Here is a 24,203-nt window from a genome sequence, read left to right as displayed (position 1 = left end):
ATTCAGATTCCTGTTTTGCCATTTCAAATGTGTTAACATGGACATATTTCCAGAAACGAAACCCGATTGCAACTGAAAAGTTTTCCCAAAAGCAGCCCTTAAGGATAGTAAGGGATCTTCAAGCTCTTCGTTCTTGTGTTCTGAATGCCTAAGCATGCTGTGTGTGAAGTGCACTTTCATGTTCTAGTCCGTGTGGGAACTCGTATTTGAAATACTTTTTTTCTTAAGTTATTTTTGCCTTTATTAGACAAGTCAGCTAAGGAAAGAGGAAATGTGGACGCAGAGAGAGGGAAGATATTCAGCAAAGGGTTGCTGCAAAAGTGGTGATCCATGCAACAAGAACTATAGCCTCTGTACATGGGGCACATACTTTAACCTCTATAGGTCAACTAGCTCCCTGATGGAGTTCAAGTAACAGATTGTCCCTCATGCATTCAGATCAATACATATCTACACTGTACCAAAAGTTCTTTAGCAAAAAGGTCTAGTATGATTACCTTTACGCCCCTACTTTAAAGTAATGGAAGAGTTATCTTTTTCTTCTGTCATATGATTGGTGGAAACACCACATGAGAAGAAAATCTCCCCTCGCCTTGTCCAAGGAGAAAACATGGCCCACCTGCACCTCCAAGCTCCAAAATCTAAAAAAATCCTCTGTAACAGCTCGTCATCTTACATAGTTAGTTGTATTGAAGTTTTCTTAACCAGCACCAGGCATCTTGTCTTCTTGCTAGGCTAAGCTATTTGCTCTTGTCTCTTGCTGATGCACATATTTGACAAAATCAGAGTGACGGTGAGCTTCTCACCCCTGGGCAAAGAGGTTACCTGAATGTTGATCATCAACATGAAGTAAGGGTTGGTTAACATCAAGTAGTAGGTAACCAATATTTACTTTCATAACTATCTACTAGCTTTCACATTTAAAGGCATTGCAAGTGTCTAATCCATTTTATGTTATTCATTCATAGTTAATTTAGCTTCAAGAACACTTCAGTAGAGTCTAGACTATAGCCAAGAACTATTAGACAGCAGGGTGAGACCTATTAGACTCGTAAAATGTCCTACTTGTAATCATATACTCCCAGTAAGGCCATATATGCTTGAGCCAGTAAAGACAGCTCATTCATGAAGGAATCACAGACTTTTCCAAACCTGCCTGTCAGGCACACTTATGGTATGAGACGCCTTAAAAAAATTGAGCAAAAAAGCGAGCGTGTTTTCATGTGAGCACATGTGTCCTGGACTGTCTGCTGACATGCTGCAATGTGTTGTAAGTGTCTATGAAAGAGGGAGGGAGACAGCTAAAAGAGAGAAACAGAAAAGAAAGGGAGTGTTGCTGACAAAGAAGGAGACAAATGAGAGTGTGAAGGGGCGATAAAGAAAAAAGAATGAGCAGTGGAAAAAGTGGGAGAGAAAAGAAAGAAAAGGGAACAGAAGAGACAGAAAGCAAGCAAGTCTTGCATGTGTGTTGGTTCCCAGCCCTGTCAGGGCCCTGTCAGCCTGTGATTTATGGCACCGAGACTGGGAGCAGTCTTCGCTGCCAGCTCAGTATTGTTACAACTGACAGCTAATGAGGCCGGACGGGCTTTCAAGCACAGCACTTAACAGAGGCCTCCATCTTCGCGAGTCACGAGCTCTCCCCTTTCTTTTCTCCCCTCGCTTTCTCTCTCCCATTTATTTCTTCTTCCAGGGTGGCAGCAGTGTGGCAAGCTCGCTCCACATTTCTTGGGGTGAGGAGGAAAAAAGGCAGGCCGACAGAGATATATGGGCGACACTCTGTTACTGCTGCACTTCCACTCTCTTCCTCCTGCATGCTATTAAGCCAGAGGCTCAGCTCATATAAATGAGGGAGAGAGGGTGAAATACACAAAGGGAGAGATCCAGGCTCTACACTGCACTTCACTTTTCTTCAAACCCAAACATTCCTCTCCCTCTGCAGTTTCCTTGTCATGTTTTCAAAGCCTGAAGCTGCACGACGTGTCAGTCTCTTGTGATGATGTGAGTGAGATCTGTATGAAGGTACCTGAACTTTATAGCCTTGGCTGTGGTGTATTTTACCTTCAACACCCCTAGCCTGCACTGCTTGGACCCCGTTCTATAATCACTACCAGAGTCTCTGGCAGAGCTGCCCTCCCTCCCTCCCTCCCTCCCTCTGCTCCCCTCCACCACCTCCTCCCTCGGCCCCTGGTTTCTTGTCAGTCGTGATTAATGGCACTAGGGCCCCGGCGCGGCTTACTCTGCCAGTTCCAGCGATGTTCCCTTGATACTTGAACTCTGACAAACTTCTTTTCCCTTGCTCTGTTGTTCCCTTTCTCCCCCCCCCCCCCCCACCCCGCCCCTCCCTGTTTAAAATGCACGGCACAGAGCTGCCACTGCAGCACCTTGGGGTTAGCTCTGGTCCTTTGTAAATTTCTCAAGAGGCCAACGTCTAAAAATAAAGCACCACAGCCATTTTAGTGTCAGGACCCTTGGCTGTGTGTCACTTCCACTGGCTTGTTTCTGATGGAAGAAAATAAATAGATGCTTGAGTTTTTATTGACTTTTTGATTTCATTTTTCTTATTCCACATGTTTTAAATAAATCTCCAGGTTTTAGTTTGTTGCTTTTGCTGACAGCCAATCATGATATCTGTTATAGATAAATCAATATTTAAATAAACATGCTGCCCGACAGCAGTGAAATACTCTGAATGTTAAATTGTTGACTTGCAGACTGAGTTGGTTATATAATGCAGTCCTCTCTTCACTTCTCTAATGAAAATGAAGCTGCACATCTGAGATGGTCTCTGTCGCCATCTGCTGCTCACTTCAGGAAAATGGATGAAACTGCTCCTCAGTGGCTGATGTGCCAGAAGATCTGAAATAAGTCAATACCCAAAAATAGTGATTAATTTCTATCAGTAGATATAGATACAGAGAAAATGTGATTAATAATACGTTGCCTATGTAAGTTTGATATATGTGAGTGTACTAGCCTAGCAATTTTTTGTTTCATTTAATTATCATAGACATTATTGTACAAATGCTTGAAGCGTTTACATTATCTTACACAAAAGTAAAAATGTTTGAACTCACTAAAGTTTGTAATCATTTTCAGGGATAATACTCTTAAAAAGAAGTTTGTATTTGTATGAAAGATGACTAATGCAGAAGTTGTGATCAGAAACAAAGTCCTCGCTCAGTGAAGGAGGTCAGTCGAGTACTCAGCGAGCAGTGTGCTTGATCCTGGAGTGACCTAGCTTACTCTCTTTTATGGCAGGTTGCAGATAATGTTAGAAGATGTTGTGTTCAAGTTGCTGTATATACTACGGTGGCCCTGAAAGGCAAAACACAACATTTCACAAAACTGAAAGGGGAGGACAGCACATCTTGTTTCTGATTGGACAGAACCTGACAGCTGGACATCATTTCCTGTTTCTATAACCACTGAGTCCCTGCACAAATTTATAACTGGGTTGGAAGGAATGGAAGAGGAGATGGAAACGATAAAGGAATATTTCGACAAAGGATACATATGTAATGTAGCCTAATACTCCTGGTGTAGCCTACATATTAGGACATCCTCAGGTCTCGGAGTCAGGTGTCCGACCTCAGATGAAAAAGCATCATGTCTTTTTCACATCGGAAGCACATTTTTTCCCTTTTTTCACGTTCTGATTACATGTAATTTGACTACTCTTTAGAAAGTACTCTGATTACATGTAATCTGATGACTGTAGGAACAGTAACAGGATTATTAGTTTAGGGGAAGAACTCTGATCATTACAGGCATTTTATCCCAATAAAATGTTTAAATGAAAACATCTAAATCTCAGTTAGATAAGCACTGCCAAGCCGACCTGTGATGAGGTGGTTGGTGTGAGGCGTGATTTAAGGGTTCAAATCTTGGACAGAGACCTATTTGGTGATAAACAAAATGTTTTCATCACAAAGGAGACAAGCTGTGCTTTTGAAGTACCATTAAGATATAAATGAAAAGACATAGAGAGACAAGCAGGGGCAAAGTGGACAGGCCTGCTGCCTTTCAACTCAAGGGTCCTGGGTTCAAATTCCAGCGGGGAAACACGTTTCTAACACTATAGTCTGAACTGTGCTTTAGAAGTACAATATAAACACCATGGAGTGAAAAGACCTAAAAAATAATTTTCATTCAAGCAGCCCTGTGGTGTTGAGAATAGGTCTGCTACCTTTCAATGTAATGGTTGTGGGTTCAACTCCAATTAAGGGCTTCTGATGTGGAAATTAATCTTTTTCCTCACAATGTGCACGAGCTGTGCTTTACACTGCTACACAAAAATTGGGAAATGAAAAGACCTAAAGATGTAAGCACTGCAAAGTTGCTCTGTGGTGTAGTGTACAGGGCTGCTGCCAATCAATGCAAGGGTCCTTGGTTTGAATCCTGATGCGGACAGTCCATTTTTATGTATTTGTTTTATGTTTTTTTTTTACTTTTTATTTTTTAAGTTAGTTATTTAATAATTTTTTTTCCTTCTAGATTAATGGAAAAGGGATCTCTGGTCCACACTCCAGCATAGTAGGTGGCGGTAATGCATCTTTAACGCTGGTTGCCAACCGCCATTAACAAAACGAAGATGAAGACAGAGGTAGTTTGTGCACCGCCCGCTGGGGGGCGCTGTGGCCACTTTCTGAGTGCTGATGTCTCACTCCGTCCACGAAGAAGCAGAGGAGCTATGGTAGCAGGTGTCTGAAGTGCCTGCCCTTTATCTGTTGTAGGTGTCCTCTCGGACGAAATTACAGGTAAGCCCCGCCGAGTTAAAGGACACATTTCTGTATCTTTGTAAAGAAAGTATCTGGTTTCTCCAGACTTGTTTAACCTGACATCAGTGTACCCGGAGAAGATCAGACGAGCTGAGATTGTTTTGCTAACTTGTATCGTTAGCACAGGTTCGCTTCATTTGGCCTTGTGTTGTGCTTTGACGCTATCGCTAAAGTGCGCTCATTTTGTTACAGTTAGCTCATTAATTATATATATTAACCTGTCTAATGTTGTTAAAGCTCATGTTTATCGCTGCAATGTCGTTGTAACTATCACAGTGTCATCTCTACAGCCCTCCAAACGGAAACCGGTTCACTGTTTGGACATTTTGTGTTAACTATTTATTTCATCACATCCGTCTCAATGTTTCTATTACTACACGTCTGTACACCAATCATTACAATCACTTCATCTATTCGGCGTAAGTGTGATACATGAAACTGTATTTCATTTCATACATTTTAAACTTGAACCGGCTTTAGGGATGTAGTTGTTTCAGTGAACCGGAAAAGCTTTATGTTAAGTCATTTATGCAGTATCTGAACTTACCTCAGTGTGTGGGATATTTATGTCTTCTAGTAATGACACCTGTAATTATATTTAAGCCTCTGCCTCCTCACTGATGCCAGATAACTGTGAGTTTACTGTCTTTCTTTCTGTTACTGCAGGATGTCGGCTAAACATCTCTAATAACACATTATCTAACATGCAATTATCAGAACTTACAGCACATTTAATGGATCATGAGTTTCTATATTCTACTCGGATCTTTGTTTATTTACATTAAAATTTAGAACCACTTCCTGGAAACTCATGATCACTACCAAAACCAGTGGTGTCCAAACTTTTCTCAAAGAGGGCCACATTTGATGTTGTCAGAATACCTCAGGGTCAGTGGCTCCTACTGAGACTTAGGAATCCTAAAAGTTATAAATGAAATATCTATTTAATAACAATATTTTAATTTTAATTTTTCTCAATAAATCAGCAACTAGGTAGTCCTCAGTTCTCCACAAGTCATGTAAACATTAGCAAACGTTATCTTCTTCTGGAAGAAAATGCTTTTTATTAGAGTCGGGCAATGTGGGAAAAATATTGTATCATATTTTCCTATGGCAGGATCACGATCTGGATTTCATCACACTTCTTTTTCATGTTGTTTTTAAGACTTTTCTGACCAGCAGATGACATTTTAAGAACTAAATAATTATTTTCCTGACTTCTGAACATTTTTTATGCACCAAATGTTTCCCTTTTCTGTACGATTTCATAATTTTTATCTTGTCTTTGTGTCCTCTTTTGTGTCTTCTGACTTTTAGAGTTCATCAAGAACATTTATCAGATTTCACATCATGATGAAAACATTAATTTGAAAACCTGTCAGCTTTAAGAGTTCTTGTGTTTCACCTTTATTGCCGTCTTGCAGAATCCCCTGTGCTTTGGCTTTTACACAAGAAGTCCATATGAAGCTTTTGAGACATTTCTGGATTGACTTTAGTTTTGTTTGTGCGCTTGAAAGATACTGCAAATGTACAGATGATTCAGAATGTGATTAATTTCTGTGCTATAAATTCACCAATTAAGATGGAAGCTTGGGGTCATAAATAATGGACCGTGGGCAGCGATTGGCCCTGGGCCGTAGGGAGAACGGGGTTGGTTGTCCACACTGTTTAATGTTTTGATGATTGCTCATCATCAAACATCTTTCAATAGTCATTCCTACATTAAATTGAAGCTTAAGGTGTTGGCTTGAAATGTGTATCCCTCTCATTTGCCAACTCATTGTAACAAAGAGGCAATTAACTATCAAAGACACTCTGACACATGGGATGGTTGTCACACACTATGGGGTTGGCCGTCAAAATGTTATTTCAATGGGAAAAATATTTTAATAAAGCAAGAAGGCAGAACTTAATTTCAAAGTTTAATTGCACTGACAAGTGATAGGCCTACATAATATGTATAATATTTAGGCCTATCAGCAAGGACGATGAACAGGAAACACATCTTTAGGCCAGCCTATATAAAACATAAAGAACAAAACAAATAGGCCGAACAATAATGGCCAACTCAACTAGGCTACATGCAGTCACTGTCTGAGTTACAGTGATGGCAAATGTAGGGTCTGCACACTCCAACTCACTTCACCATGCATGATTTTGCCAACATAGAGAATGTGACGACCGACCCAACTGGAATTTTTTGCTAGCATCAAGGCTAACAACTAGTTAGCTAGCTAATAAAAATCTAAACTCTAGCTTTCCCCCTCACACTTTTTAAGGGTAACACTTCTTTTGTTATAACCCATCATTTAAAGCCTAGAAGAAAAATACTGAGGAGCTGAATATTTACAATTTAACATGAAAACACAAAAAGTCCTCTCACCTCAAGTTCAGCTGTCTTTACTATCCCCTACTTTGGACTTGCCTGACCAAAACAAAGTGCTGCAGACTAGTGTTTTATTAAGTCACTGTCACAACACAGCCGACAACTAGTGCTGTGCGATATGGACAAAATTTTATATCCCGATATAGGTGATTTTATATCCTGATAACGATATATATCGCGATATAGTATTTTTCCTTAAAATTACATGAATGAATGGCAGTTTTCTCTCATATTTTTCAATTTATTATGAACACATATTTTATGTATAAAAACATAATAAAATGTATAAAAGACAAATTAAAATAAAACACAAATATCCAGTGGACAAGTACATTCAAAATATCTGGTAGTACAACCAGTTTTCAAGGAATGCACTTAAGTGCAAAGAATTAAATAAATACAATAACAATAACATAAAGTGCTTGAAGTACCATTCAAGTATGCCAACATTTAACAAGTGCTAATTCCTTTTCGTGCATTAACACGTATGTGCACATAACAAAAGTGCATAGAGAAGTGCAATAAATGAACTGTTTCAGAGGTTGAGTTTTATGAACACAAGTTTGTCAGGCTTGTTCTGACATGAAATGAAACCTCTTAAAATAACTTGTTTGCTTTTTTTACATTTTGTTTCACGTTTCACAGGTTGAGATATAGGAAGACTAGATTAGATAAGATAGATAAGATTAGATGTGTTCGAGTCGGTCGTAAACGACTTGTTGGCGAACATGTTTTGCAGATTACCGTTTTCTGGTCGGTGTCCGACTTTTTAAAACCAACCCAAGCCAAACCATGGAATTGCGGTTCCCTCTTTTCGGCACCAACTCCTCTTTCGGTTCTGTTTCCACTTTGTTTTCCGCTAAGCTCTCCGCTTCTGCCATGTTGTTACATCCATGCTCTATCAGTGCCGTAAACTAGTAGTTGTGTAGGACGTAAAAAACTGCTACCGCAAAGTAGTAGCGGTGCTGCAGCTTACATTAACCTGCATTCATCATTGTCATCACAATGTCAGTGAAGCAACAGAGCTAGACCAATACCCTACACATCAAAATAACGATATAAAGACAGAGGGTTATATCGTACGGTGGACGTTTTTATAATGCACTACGATTTATATCGTAATATCGCACAGCACTAGCCGACACCATGTTAAAGAAAATTCTATGCAATGACAGGTTTATCAGACAGATACAAACTGTTCAATCACAGCTTTACCAACAATGCATCCCAGAGACCAGTTCAGTGCTGAGTCTGCAGGGTTACCAATTACTCTAATCCCTATTAACACAAAGCTGAGCAGCACCCCCAGGATCCGATTGAAACAAACATCACACGTTAAAAAGAATACAGATACCACTGCAGAAGGTGAAATGTATGTTGCATTTGATGAAAGGTCAACCATTTCTGCTGTAGTCCAAATCCTCTTTTCTTAAGTGTGACAAGGTCACAGAGTCTCAGCTGATACCTGACTAAGCCTGAGCTGAGAGGAGATAAAGCACTGAGAAAGAAGCCAGCTACAGCGTGTTGCTACAGGCTGCAGGCTAAGTGCTGGTCATGCTGACTGCACGGACAGACAGCTGATTGGCACTTGTGAACATTAGATTGCAATTACAGTTGGATATTGGTTAACGTTCATGCTGACTTCCCTGTTTCTCTGCACAGGATGGCACAGTGGGGTGCCTTGTTCTCAATAATCGCTGCTCTCGGAGGAGCGGCGCTCTTAGCATCCGTGCACAAGATCGATGAGGGGCACACTGGAGTTACTACAGGTGAGACAGCAGACATTGTTGTTTTTAGTTGTGTTTATATGAGACAGTGTTGTTAAACTGCTCTGTTGTGTAACCATAAGAAGCTGTAAAGAAGAGAGCATCTGCTTCCAAGGTGTTGCCCTTAAGCAACTTATCTGCCGAACACTATAAATACCTGGGCAGAAAGATGGCATAAAGAGCTAGTTGTGTGGTTGTGTGCCTCTGAGCTTTAAAGTGTAATCACTTGCAGAGACGTGCTGTAAATACCACCGTTTTCATAACGTAAGATTAAATGATTACTCAATACCTGCATCAGTGCAGCTCAGTGAAGAGGAATTGGCAGGCTAGGACTCAAACTGTGCTCTCTTATGGGTCATGGTTAAGCACTCACAAGTAAAGATTAGATTATTTATGTTGGGAAAACTGTGGGTGTATCTTTATCTGAAACCCTCATAAATTAATTGCCGGTACATGAGTGTGTGGGACTGTAAGATAGGGGAATCTGTTCATGCCATCAGAAGTAATAAAAAAAAATGTTAATGGAAAAAAACAGAATTGGATGGTTTGTAAATCATTAAACCCAATATTTAACTCACAATAGAAAACAAATCAAACTGTGAAACTGAAACAAATTGTTGTTTTATTAAAATATCCCCTTATTTTAATTTTGATGCCTGCAACACACTTCAAACGACTTTGGGACATAGGCATGTTTAGTATTGTGTTGCATCATTTCTACTCTTAACAACACTCTGTAAATGTTTGGGAATTGGGAAGAGCAGTTTCTTGAGTTTTGAAGGTGAAGTATTGTCCCATTCTTGCCTGATATTGGATTTCCGTTGCTCAACAGTCCAGGGTCTAGTTTGTTGTATTTCTCACATAGGGGCATGGCATGTATTGCTGAAATGTGTAAGTTCTTCCTGAAGACGTCATTGTCTAGATAGCAGCACATGTTGCTCCTAAACCTTTTTAAGTTCAGCACTAATGGAGCCTTCACAGATGTGTAAGCTATCAATGCCATGAACACTTATGATCCCCATACCATCAGGGATGCTGGCTTTGAACTGTGAGCTGATAAAATCCGGGTTGTCCATCTTCTCTTCAGCACAGAGGATTGTAGCGTCCATGATTTCCAAAAAGAATGTCAAATTTTGATTCATCAGACCACAGGACGGTCTTCCACTTCCCCTCAGTCCATCTTAAACGGGCTCAGGTCCAGAGAAGTCACACACATGTTTTTATATGTTCTTCTCTTTGCATGGTACAGTTTAACCTGCATTTGTTAATGCAGTGACCGTGGTTTTTTGGAAATTATTTTGAACCAATGCAGAGATTCCCACTACAGAGTCATGTCTGTTTTTAATGCAGTGCTGCCTGAGGGCCGAAGATCAGAGCCATCCATTCTTGGTTTTGGTCTTTGTCCCGTTTTGTACTGCGACTTCTCCAGATTATCAGAATCTTTAAAGCTATTATGGACCATAGATGATGAAATCCCTATCTGCTCAGTCTCTCACAGTGTGGTGAACCTCTTCACAGCTTCATTTCTGAGAGACTCATCCTCTCTGGAGTGTCATTGTTATACCCTAACATGTTACTAACACGTTGTAAATGAGACTTTATGAGAATATTCTTTTTCATAAAGCAATAACATTTTTCAGTTTCAAAATTGGATATCTTGTTGTTGTACTATTTTTAATAAATAAATTGGGTCTGAATGATTTGCAAACCATCAAATCTATTTTTATCCACATTTCAAACTGTGTCCCAACTTTTTTGAAATGGGGTTGAAAGCACCCGAGTCCTGCCAACAAAGACCTCCTCAAATCCCTAGATCATTTTATTAATCTTACAACAATTTATGTAAATAACTTTTTTTATTACAAGTCCTTAAAATGATGTTTTCATTGTGTTCTAAAATGTAGACCAGGATCTAACCATTAAACTGTGTTATGCAGGGGAGGGGCCCTCCTGACCACCACCAGCAGCCCTGGTTTCCATCTGATGCTTCCATTCATCACCACCTACAAGCCTGTCCAGGTGAGTCAAGTGTTTGTCCTTGTAGCCTCAATTCAGCAGTCTCGATTCATACAGGTTAGAAAAACTCAGGGACAACCTACTAACAGGAGTGACTGTGTATGGAGAAAAGATTATACAACTGATACTTTACTTTAGGACGGTGCATCAGCAAGAATCTGGTGATGAGATACATATTATAATACAGGGCTGACGATGTGATATACTGTGATATACAGTTGTGCTCATAACTTTACATACCCTGGTAGAATTTGTGATTTTTTTGGGGGGGCTTTTTTTCAGAGAATATGAATGATAAGAGATACACTTTTGTTTCACTCATGGTTAGTGGTTGGTTGAAGCCATTTATTGCCAAACAACTGTGTTTACTCTTTTTATATCATAATGACAACAGAAACTACCCAAGAAACCGTAAATTCTGCCAGGGTATGTAAACTTATGAGCACAACTATGTATGGATACCATGAGTAAGGTGATATATTGCAGTTTTTGTATTTTCTAAAATAGTCGATTTGAAAATATGAGGTGCAATTGTATTATTATATGTAACAAATGCAGATATTTGTATGAATTCAGACTCAGAATAGTTGCAATATTTCCCACAGAATGACCTCATAACTGGGTGTCAGCGAAGCAGGTGGGGGGTTGGGGTTGTTGAAATATAGAATACATTACCCTTTAAATAATTTTGATGTTTTTATGTCATCTACCTATTATTATCAGTTTGTATTAGTTATTACATTAAAGTGATTGGTTATCCAACTTCAATATGAATGTTTATGAATGACTTTGATTTGCTCACCTCATTTTTCTTTCAGTTCTTCTCTTTCAGTTCCACCCCTCTGACCCTGTGCGCGCGCGCACGCACACACACACACACACACACACACACACACACACACACACACACACACACACACACACACACACACACACACACACACACCACCTGCAGCTTTACTCTTCTTATACAAACAGAAGTGTGTCCCGCCTTACCCCTACTGTTTCCATTTCTCTGTGTCTGATTGTTTTGACAATATAAATCAACAGCACGTTTTAGAAAGACACCAAAATAACACAACCCAAGTTTGGTTAGTAATCTTTCACTGGATATGCCGCTATTGCATGTGTTAGGCACTGCAGGTTATCAGCTGCAGAGGCAGAGAGAAACCAGAGCTAGTCCAAGACATTAGTACTAGATAACAATCTTGATTTTAATTTAAAAAAGAAAGGAAAAATGTGAAACTAGTCTGTATTTATACTATGAAAGCCAAGCGTATGATGAGGCGGCCTGACTGGAAATCGCCTGTGTATGGTAAACACTGAGTTGGACCTGCTTTTGTATTTCACATCAACACTCTGCTGAGCCGAGAGTCCAGCACCCTCACTTTAACTTCTGTGTCCAACTTCCTGAGGCCTGTATACTCACAAGATCTCTTTGTTTAGTGAGAGGAGTGGAAGGAGGGGGAATGCCTGCTGCCAAGCTATTAATAAAATATCTTTACAGCGCTTCAAAGAACTGATGCAGTATCACATCATGATGACGTGTTTGGATATCTTAGTGTATCAATATTTGCTTTCCCCTCAGTGGTGTTGTATTACATTGGTGACAATAACCAGCTCTCCTTCTAGCTGTGTGTACATCTGTAATCAGGGTCAGGTTCCTCAGCTTGAACGTATGTGTCTGGTATTTTTATAATGAAGTCATGCGAAAGGAGTTTGACATGAATATTTGTTCTTGTCTTGCAGACGACGCTGCAGACAGACGAGGTGAAGAATGTACCGTGTGGAACGGGGTAGGTGTGCCTTCAGGATTGACTTAAGTAGTTTCAGATGTGGTCTCTTACAGATCTCTTACACTGAGAAATCTGCACACACTCTCAAACAACACGCTTTTAGGGCACTGCTGAGCCACCGCCCCCCCCCAGACTGAGACGTCTTTTATGTTGTATTCGTTTTATGAGCAGATCGTCCAGTAGTTGATGTTCGTGTGGTTTCCTGTCTTTCAGTGGAGGAGTGATGATCTACTTTGACCGCATCGAAGTGGTGAACTACCTCGTTCCATCAGCAGGTAAACTCACCACTGTTCATCAAACAGTGTGCTTGTTCAAACCCCCATCTGCATTTCATTTCCAGCTGACACACGGGACATGATTTCGTTGCCAAATATGCACGCTCTTTGTTCCCCTCTCTGCAGTGTACGACATCGTGAGGAACTTCACGGCAGACTATGACAAAGCTTTGATATTTAACAAGGTCCACCATGAGCTCAACCAGTTCTGCAGTGTTCACTCGCTGCAGGAGGTCTACATCGGCTTGTTCGGTGAGTCTGGCAGCTGCAGACTGGATGTAAACTTACTATATGTCCTAAACACCTTCCTTCAGCGTCTTTACAAGCACATCTGCATGAACAGCAGGGTCAGCCTACAGCAGAGGGATCAAAAGTACCCGCTTTACAGCTAGTTTGATGGGGTGCCAGCACCTCGTTTCTCTACGACTGCTTTACATGTGGACAAAGTGCTGGCTGTTTTTTTGTTCACTATACTACAGTGAGCTCATTCCTGTTAAAACCGCACTGTAAAACCATCCACCGCTTAACATAAACAGCTATGACATGATGAGAGTAAACATGCACATCATTACAAGATGTTTATTTATAGTTTATGAGACAGAAATGATGTTGAATATTTCTGACGATTCTCAACACACAGCTCTGCAGAATGCTCTAAATCTTTAACTTCCATGATTGAATTGAAGCAGATCAACCCATTGAGACATTATATTTATATCCATGTCACTGTTATGATATCTTTGATTTCACGTAAACGTACATGCTAGTGTTTCAGATAAAACTTAACAGAGGAAGAGAAGTTCCACAGAAATGTGTCAATACTCTTCATCGCTATAATCTAAATGATGAGACAAATTGAGGGATGAAAATTGAATAATTTCTTTCTCTTCATCCCCAACAGACCAAATTGATGAAAACCTGAAGTTGACACTACAAGAGGATCTGACTGCCATGGCACCTGGACTCATCATACAGGTACGGTAAGACTCCAGGAAGGCTGCAGAACAAAGTCAGTAAAGATCAAGCTGCTTAGAGCAAGTCTGTCCACTCAGGTCAAAACTAGAGATGGCAGAGTTTGCACAGAGAGATGGCACAAAACAACAACAAATAAAATACCTCAGAGGCGTACTTCAAAGCAAGCTCAACATTCCCAGAGTATCTCTGGTTATCTGGCGTCACTAACCCTAACAGAAGAGGTCATGCTAAGCTGTCCCAGGTAGCCGGTTATCAGCCTGATGAATCAATCCAGAGTCACTGTGAGCGCATTCACATGAACGGGGCAAAGTTAGCAATATACAATCAACAGTAAACTGTCTGCAGATCTTCATGTTACAAAGTCCAGACTGAGACGAACACAGGTGGATTTACAAACTCAAGGAAGAAGGGACAGAAAAAGAAAGAAATGCAAAGTGAGTGAACGAACAAGTGACTCTTGTGGCGTGTATGACGGTCTTCAACGTAATATTTCGGCCTCAGCCCTGACTGTGTCAAACAGAGCGGTATGGAGATCATTGTAATGAATATGAAAACATGATTCAAAGCAATAAACAGATCTAATTGTTAGACAACAAAGCTCCGATGTTAGCTTATATTAGTCTCTTCTGAGGATGATATCAGGAAAGCACGATGAATAACGTTCATTCATTTTTGTAAATTATCTCGAGTAGACAAAGATTGAATCTCAATGTCCTCCCTGAACCCTGAACCCTGAGACCTTCTTGACTTAATTGACGTCACCTGCAAAGTGATTGAGGGCCGGAGGCTGTAAGGACTCAACACTGTAGAACTGGGAATTGGACATCACAATAGGAAAACCTGCAGGACGTCATGTAGCTCACCTTGCGCAATTCTTTCTTTCCTCTAATTCAGGGCGCTTAAGGGACTGACTGACTGACTGACTGACAATCATCAGTCATCACAATCAGGCAGGGAAGTCAAAGATTCAATATGATTTAAGAGAGGGCTCCAAGTCTTATCGAATGAGTTCGAGGAACCATTGAGGGAAAACCTGAGCTTTTCAAGTCTAATAGACAGTAACAACTCTTTCACCCATCTGTTATGTGTTTCCATTTGAGGAGTATAAGTCACCTGGCCAAGAGGGTGGCAAAGGCAAGAACAGTCTGCATGACTTTAGATGAAACGGGCTGCAGGGGGGCGCCAAACAAGGCCAACAGAGGATCAGGAGTGAGAGTTGTATTATATGCTGTGCTAAGCATTTGAAATATTTCGGACCAGAATGTGGCAAGCCTGGGACAGAACCAGAACATACGAGAATGGTCGGCTGGGGATTGTTTGCACCTATTACATGAGTCAGTTACGTTGGGGTAAATCCGAGATAGTCTCAAATTAGTGTAGTGAGATTTGTGCACAAATTTACACTGTAGGAGGCCGTGCCTTGCACAGGTTGAGGAGGAGTAAACCAAACGTAAAACTTGTTGCCAATAAACATCAGGAAGCGTGGTTCCCAGCTCCTGCTCCCAAGAGTCCCTGGGGCAGGGCGCTGGGCTGTTGCTGGTAACATTAATGAGGCTGTAGATGCTCGAGATTAGCCGCTTTTGTTCAGGATCGAGAGCCAGTAGAGAGTCCATTAGTGTTTCCGGGGGACGACTGGGGAATTTGGGGTTCTGATTTTGAATAAAATGCCTCATCTGAAAGAAACAAAATAGGTGAGATTGAGGTAAGTCGAATTTTTTTAGAGAGCTCTGAAAAGGACATAAAAGTCCCTTGGTTGTAAAGGTCCTTTAGCGTTGCTATCCCTTTGTCAGACCAAGTCTGAAAGGTCGAATCAGTGCAAGATGGCATAAATAGGTGATTATTTAAGATGGGAGAGAGGTCTGAGGCCCAATGAAGGCCTAGGCTTTTCCCAATTTGAATCCAGATCCTAACAGAGTTAATCACAACTGAGTTAGAGGTGAAGTTAGAGGCAGTCAAAGGGAGTTGAGAGCAAACCAGGGAGTGGAGAGAGAGTTTAGAGGATGCAAGTTCCATATCCACCCATGTGGGGCGCATGTCGTCTGCTATATCGCTAATCCAGTACAACAGTGTATAAATATTACAGGACCAGTAATAGTGTAAGAAATTGGGCAATGCTAAGCCACCAAGAGCTTTGGGGAGCTGGAGCACTGATCTTTTGATGCATGGATTTTATTGCCCCAGAGGAAAGAACTTATTAATTGGTCGAGCAATCTAAAAAATGACTTCTTAATTAGGAGAGACCATTTGTAATAAAATCTATATCTACCTGATTGACACATTATTAGCTTTTTTAAAAATCTGAAACCAAGATTCTGATGCAAATACCTTCCTCGCTCTGAAAAAAAACTTTTAAAACAATAAAGACATTTAGAGTCAGACTGCAGAGCCACAGTACTGTAGCTCTAAATCATACAGTCAGCACAATGGGTCTCTGTTTACAGAGTCCATGAGTATTAAAGTCTGTCTCTATAGTTTGCAGTCTTGCTTTGACTTTAACATCCTCTAAGGAGCTGACATACCAGAGCATTCAGCGTTAACACACAGGATGCTGTTTTTCAGGATTATGGCTGACTTTAAAAGGAGCCTGAGTGCTTTTGCCCCTTTTTGGACCTACAGCACCGTCCTCCCCTCTTCAAAAACACACACACACACACACGCACACACGTACACACACTTCATTCTCCAGTGTTGAACGCTCCATTGGGCTTTACTACTCTGTCCTTGTGTTATCCCTAACTCTCCAAAGCTGAAACAACAATATCATTTCCTCCTCAAACAAATATTCTTAGAGATGTTTACAGGACTGTCTTTGTTCCAGCCCTTTCAGTGGAAACCTCTTCTTAAAGTATCTGTCTTGATATGTCCGTCTCACATAGCTGACTGTTTCTCTGTGATTGTGTGTGTCACTGATCCGCAGGCCGTCCGTGTCACAAAACCCAACATCCCAGAGAGTATCCGCAGAAACTACGAGCTCATGTGAGTTTTCTTCTTTCTCCCGTTCCCAACAAAGAATGTTCTCTGACCTTTGAGCTTGTGTTGTGTTTGTTTCCTTTCCCAAATGGACTGATGTGATATTCATCCAGCTCCCCTTGCTAACCCCTGAGAGTAATGGAAGACTGTGTTTCATGTCAGCCTGTGTATCACTGTGTGCTTCGTCACAACAACCTTAGCAAGAACAGGAAATGAAAAACTTAATGTGAAGCCGATTAGAAAAGCTGCAGTCAAACAGAGTTTATCCATCCAGGGGCGGAGATCGACTGGTTTGTGTTTAACTCGGCCAAAATTCAATGTTGCAAAGTCATGTTGTTAAGATCATGTGGTGAGTCTTGTTTACAGTCCTCCAGCTTTGTGAAGCTTTCTGTTTATGGAGCAGTTTCACACCTTTTGTACTCCGGAGGAATGTTTTGTCTTCTGTTACAGTGTCACAGGTAGAAAAATGCTCTCACTGTGCTCACTTTGATATATTTCTTGTTCACATTGTCACATTCTCTTCCATCATTCCTGTGGCTTACAGTCAAAGTTACTCACCAACCAGAGGGCTGAGATCGGGGGAGGCATTATATCACTTACAGTAAATGGAAAGCAACAGAAAGTTACACAGAATCCTGGAAATCCCAGAAGTTGCAACCAGACTCCCCTGATAATATTAAAAAGTCATCACACAATCAAAGATATGTTAGAGCTACATCTCAACTTGCCATTCCTATAGCGAGTGTGATGTTACTCTCACGTCTTTCTAATAAGTAAGGACTCTAAAGTGAGTGGTTCATGTTTGAAGTAAGTTTTTTTTTGCAGCCTGTGAAGTGGTTTTAGGTTTTGATGTTGCACACTACAATGCACTCCAGTGGTGTAAACAGGACTCAGCAGTTTAAACATGCTCACAGGCAGATGGTCCAGAGCAGGGGCATTGTTAGACCTTTGTTAGGGGTGCTTAAGCTCATCCCAGCACCCTTAAAAAAAAAATCACAAGGACAAAAAACAAAACCAGATTTTTTAATTCAGTTGGTATTTTTTAAACATGGTAATCTTATATTCTAGATTTCAATTTGATGAGATAGTAGTAAATAAGGGGCCGCACGTGGGTGCAGTCGGTATCGCTGTTGCCTCACAGTGAAAGGTTCCTGGTTCGAGGCCCCAGTCGAGCTACTTTCTGTATGGAGTTTGCATGTTCTCCCTGTCCCTGTGCCGGGATTGGATTGGTTCAGTATCGTTATCAGCAGATACCAAAGCCCCGGTATCTGTATCGGTGTCGGGACCTAAAAAGTAGGATCAGTGCATCCCTATAAGAAATTAAACCTCATAGCTATTATGAAGCTGCCATTTTTAGGCCCTAATAGACATTGTGCCATTGTCTCACAAGTGGCAGTGGTGAAGTATTTTGCATTAACTTGGCACATCAGTCAGAGTTTGAGATGCTCCTACATAGGCGGGTTAACAACATGCACACACTCTTCTTGTTCCTTAGGCCGGGGAGTGCAGCAGGGCGCCTTCTCCTTTAATATCAAGTTGTTGATGTAAGAGATGACTCTAGACCTGCTCATGTGCTTTCACTTTATGCATTAGCTTTTCCAGGGAACAGCAGAATACCATCACTTGCGCTTATCCAGAAATGATGGAGTTGGACTCACCAGGGCTTGAAGCAGCCTCGGTATGAAACTCAGTGTTCAGGAAATGAACTCCAATCCAATTCTCTTTCTTCTCTTCAAAAATCTGAAGAAAACAAAACGTAAAGGAGTCCAAAAACAGAAGTGCTGCCAGTAGCAGATTAACATGCCAGCAGCTGTCGATATCACAGCTCTTAGATTAGGAGATATGAAGTCCTGAGCTCGGCCAAAGAAAGGTCTGTCCTGAAAGCTCCTGAAAATCTGATTGTGTGCTTGATTCCACAACGAGCCTGACAGGGTAGACGAACAACGCCTCATGTCAGCAGAGGTCTACTCTTGATGGTCAAGAAACCCAAATTTAATTAGTCTGAATTACATCTTCACCTCCCCGTATTCTAACCCTTGTGTTACAGACTCCCGTTATAAAGTATTCTGTTACTTTAACGACGTGCTCACGCTTCATGGAAATAGGAATCTTGAATATACTTTAAGTGTTAAGCGTGTTTTCCTGTCTGCAGGGAGAGCGAGAAGACGAAGCTGCTCATCTCTCAACAGACACAGAAGGTTGTGGAGAAGGAGGCGGAGACCGAGAGGATCAAAGCAGTGATAGGTGAGAAATGAAACAAATAATCGTATATGTATGTTGTTTGGGGAGAAGTGTGTTGTAAACTATATATATATTCTTGTTTCGTTCCACAGAGGCTGAGAAAGTGGCACAAGTGGCAGAGATCAAGTTTGGACAGAAAGTGATGGAGAAGGAAACGGAGAAAAAGATCTCTGAAATTGAAGGTTTGTGACTGATATTAGAGGAAGTAGAGACTCTTCACACATTACACACTGCAGGAACATCTACGCCAGGAATTCTTAAAAGTTGTTCATTCACACGTCCCTCAGAGCGTGAAGCTTTCTCTGTCAGATGAAGAGGGGGTGGGGAAGACGAGGCATGGACAAAAGGACACTGCAGTATTCGCTGTGTAGTGTTTAAAAGTGACATATTACGATCTTTTTCATCAATATATATTGGTCTAGGAGGTCCCCAAAACATGTCTTTAAAGTTTAATGCTCAAAAAAACACTTTGAAATCAGATTTTGTTCTGCCTGTAAACCCCTCTTTTTCAGCCCTGCTCAGAACAGGCTGTTTTCTGTGTCTGTGCCTTTAAATGAGAATGAGCTCTCTGACCACGCCCCCTCAGGAAGTGGATGTGCCCTCGGCTCTCCAGCTTGTTGATCTGATGTTTACATGTTGGCTGAATATACACGGCTGCTCACAGACCCGCGTTACTTCAACCCTCTGAATTTGATCCAGAATCTGATCCTGACGGAGAGGCGCCTGCAGCAGGACCTTTCTGAACAGATTTTGTGTTATATATTTTGATGAAAAAGAGCATAATATGTCGCCTTTAAATCAGTGTGCTCTGACCTCTTGTCGAAGTTTTTTGAGTTGGTGAAAGCTTCACGTGACTGATGGGAGGAATTTCTGGCATGTCAGAAATTTGGGGAGCCGACTGCATCATCTCACACAGCCAAAGCTACGAGCCGATTCCCCGACTTCTGGACCAACTTTCTGATTGTGCCTGAAAGCACCACAGCAACATGGCACATGATGTAGACAACTTCAATACACATGCTTATAAAAGATCAGCTACAACACTGTGACCACTTGGGCAATCTAATTCAATCCACAGCTTTACCAAAAGTTCTTCTTTTAAGAAGCTCCTAAATTTTCAGAGTTTGTCGTCATGTTAGAAAGGTGACGATTGTCGTTTATATTTATGGTCAAAGTCTTATTCTCTGACTTCAACTTACTTGTAATTATCATGGTTAACTTATTGACGATTGTCAAAGCACCCTCTTGATTCAAGACCCTTGTGAGCATTTAGGTCGCACCTGACAGTCATACCGTTCATGGATCATTAGCTTTCACCATGTGACATAAATGATTCGCTCCTACAGAGAGTTCACTTTAAAATCTGCAGCATGGATTTGAATGTTGCTTTATTGGCAAAGTTCTTGAGAGAAGAACTTGATATAAGTACTTAGTTACTCCTCACTGTTGTTTGTATCCCACTTCATGTACACAGTAAGGGGGCTTAAAAGACTTTCTCTCCTCTGTAGACCTTCTCTGCTCACATTTAGGCGTTTATTAACATGAATGATCACAGCTTCTTCTTCAGGGGTGCTACTTTCAGTTCCCCTCGCTGTGTAGGCTGAATCAGGGGGAATGATATTTGGTGTATCAAACAACTATCTGTGTTCTCAGTTTGTCCTCTGATGTTTCAGCCTTGAGAAAAATGTCTCTCTTTTATCTCTTCACATGCACTGTGAAGACATAACTCTGAAAATGAGAAGACAGCTAAGAAAACCTGGTGTTTTGATAATGAATAGATCACTGAGAGGTTTTCAGCAGCCGTGCTGTGTACAAGAACACATGCTTATTTCCAAACATTTGAGCACTGTTTTGGTCTCTGTGTCTGGGGACCAGATGTTTAGACAGATCTCTTTATTTAGTTCACTACTTTCCCAGCAGTGAAGCCATTTCACTTTTTGAACTGATCTCCTCTTGTTGATCCTGACATTGTTTGTCTCTGATTTTTAGATCAAGCTTTTGTGGCGCGGGAGAAAGCCAAGGCAGACGCAGAATATTACACATCCCACCGAACTGCTGAGGCCAACAAGGTAAAGACAAACACATCTCACCTGCAGCTGAAGAGACAGGAAAGTTCACGCTGCCTAAATCTGAATCTTGTTTCATCTCTTGCAGATGAAGTTAACCCCAGAGTACCTGCAGCTCATGAAGTACAAGGCCATCTCGTCGAACAGTAAAATCTACTTTGGGAATGACATACCACAAATGTTTGTGGACTCTGGTTCTGCAGGGAGCTCTATCAAGGCCTCTGCAGCCCTGGACGTTGTTGGTGAGCAGATCTTGGACCTTGATTAGGAAAGAAAGTAGCAGACTCACAAGACCACCCAGGAGGGGAGGACTATCTGTTAGAGGGAAAGAGCAGGGCCCTCAAGCTGGATGGACGCTTCTTCCTCTGACGCTCTGCTGCCTGTAATCCTCAACAATCTCAGAATCAAAAGCTCATCTTTGTGAGGGCAAAGGACTTTCATTTTTTTAGGCGTCCTGTGCTTCTACTCTGTACTGTTCTTATGTAATTAGATGGAGGAACCAAACATAACAAACCTTAATCATCATCTCTCCTTTCAAACTGTTCTTTAACCAAAACAATCATTTCAAGGGACGAGTCAGCTCAGCTCACATTCATGTTAACCCACAACATCAGGGATCACAAATCCACGACTGGAGGTGTGTCTTTATTCTGTTAGAAGCCCATGTGTTCTCACTGAGCATTTGAAGCAGCAAGTGATCGAGTAATCGTCTGAATGAAGCTTTTAGATGCTATGTTGTTAACAAAACAGCATCACGCTTCCTTTAGCTGCGTTGTTCTTGGTAACATGCATCGACTCATCCCTCTGAGTCACTGTCGCTTTTCCTTTCAAGCTTTTATTCTTGCAACTGAAGGACAGATTTATCAGCCATTCGGCTCATTACTTCTCCAAACACTGGGTTCTTGATTTCAGAGGGACAACACAGCAGGGTTCTCGTTCCTCACCAGCCACTGTGGATTGTGCCAGCTGATATGATAGAGGTCTCTGGCTCATGAAGCTTAAAACTTAAGGACATGGATGACAATGCAACCAATAGCGTGTTAACGTTTCAAGCTAACGCGCTTGGTGGATTCATAAACAATAACACAAAATAAGAATGTAGGTTAAATGACCGTGATGAAACTGCATCTTACCTGTACTGTAACGCAGAGCCAGTTAGCTGTTGAATAATCTTGTACCGGTTGGGTTGAGCCTGTTGGCTCTTTTTCAGATTTTCATGTTTGTTTTGAAACAGTGTGTCTTCATGTTAGGAAAGAAAGAGCTGTTATGTTGTAAACACCTGATATCCTTTAAGACCTGACTCAGCTGAATGGGTAAAAAGGACACATTTCTTTTGTAACATCTTGAAGTACTGTGGCTGTTAGCATGTCTGCTGCAGGTAGATGTGGATTCTCTCTGCAGCCCAGTGCTCAACACTCAAAGGCAATCACTGTTCAATGAAGAGGTTAAGCAAACCCTCATCAGTCTGCAGCAACTTAAGGTTTGTTTGTGTTTTTTAATGAGGCAGTTGCATCCCTGGAAAAAGAATCAGTTAAAAATTAATTTTAGGAAGTTGTGTTGTTTTCAGTGACATATTTTACATTCCAGTCCAGGGCAGCTCTTCACAACTGAGAACAACTTGACAAGTCCAGGAGACAGAGAGTTGGTAAAATGTTGATATTCTGCTGTAAAGAAGGACCAAATAAACGTCACTCTCAGGCCGTGATCTCTTACTCTGAACTGCTTGAAAATATAAACCCTGACAGGAAGCGTCTGCTGACACAGCGGAGGGGGACGAATGTACTGTGTGGTAGCTCTGCTGCCTGCCAGATAAAAAAACGTCACTCCGTTTGTTTATGTTGTTTTTTAATTCCAGCATGGACGTGTTTAATAAACTTTGAAATCTATGTATGAAGTTTTGTCAGACATAGCTGTGTATTTATGTAGCACTTTGTGTCTTACTCTGTACATTTAGACGACAGTATGTTGCTACTAGTATCTGGTTTGGATCAGCAGTTTGTTCTAAAGCAGTTAAAAGGATTACGTCAGGTTTTAATGACAGGGAAAACCACTCTGTACTCAGTCTCCACAACTAAACCATATAAATGTCTAATCTGAGTTGTACTAAAGACCTCTTTCTGCTATGTTTAATAACACGCTGTAACTCTTCCGTGTGTGTCCTGTAAGGGTTCTTACAGAGTAATAATCGCCTTAGAGACTTTTGATAACGACGCATTTCCCCAGAGGAGGAAGAGATCGTACGTACTTCACGATCCAGGTTGATGAAACATCAGAAAGGAGTGTGACTGAGCTCTACTGAGGAACTGGCTACAGAAAACGGGCAACCTGTGTTCATCAAAATAGTCTTCAAGAGACATTTATTCATTCTTGATGAGGACCAAAATCAATCATTGTTTACCGTGTGAGCGCCTGTCTTCATTCATGGATGACTGAAGCATTCTTTGCATAACTGTTGCACAATGTCAAGTGTTGTCTCCATGATTTCATTTAGATTTTTGAGCAACTCATTACAGGGACACGGTGTCAGACAGCACTGAATGGCTGACCTGTTTTCCAAAGAACAGTTTTCTCATCTTTAAACGACATTCAGGCAAGTTTAAGCATTAATGCTTTAGCGTGATGCTATCTTTGGTTTAGCAAACATGGTGCCGCAGTGAGAACATATTTGTACAGTCCGAAGCCAAATTCCCTGTAATTTAGTGGAGCCTCATGTCGAGTAAAACATTGATTTAATGCAGTGTTGTTTGGCATCAGTCACTGTTTTGTTCTAAGGCTGGTACAGTCGTCCCTCAGATTGACCTCCAGCTTCCAGAGTTTTACTGGATGATGATTAAAACTTGAACTTAAGTCAAATGTTTTTGCACTGATTTCAGTTGTGAATGTCTGATCCAGATGTTGTCGTTTGACAATAAAGTACTGATGGTTATTCTTTGA

At 41.1% G+C, this 24,203-nt stretch overlaps 1 protein-coding gene across 1 annotated transcript; it reads left to right on the top strand.

Moving 5' to 3' along the window:
• Window positions 1-8,827: 8,827 nt before the first annotated feature.
• Window positions 8,828-24,203, top strand: erlin2 (ER lipid raft associated 2). The gene is given in 12 exon segments (XM_034691439.1): window positions 8,828-8,921; window positions 8,924-8,933; window positions 10,868-10,949; window positions 12,696-12,742; window positions 12,956-13,017; window positions 13,144-13,269; window positions 13,919-13,992; window positions 16,910-16,968; window positions 19,115-19,206; window positions 19,296-19,385; window positions 21,193-21,272; window positions 21,358-24,203. Coding segments are annotated over 12 exon segments (996 nt in total). The 3' UTR covers window positions 21,538-24,203.

This window comes from Notolabrus celidotus, chromosome 9 (genome assembly GCF_009762535.1).
Source record: "Notolabrus celidotus isolate fNotCel1 chromosome 9, fNotCel1.pri, whole genome shotgun sequence".
Taxonomy (NCBI): domain Eukaryota; kingdom Metazoa; phylum Chordata; class Actinopteri; order Labriformes; family Labridae; genus Notolabrus; species Notolabrus celidotus.
Note: the sequence above shows the minus strand (reverse complement) of the source record. Positions and strands in the feature narration are given on the sequence as shown.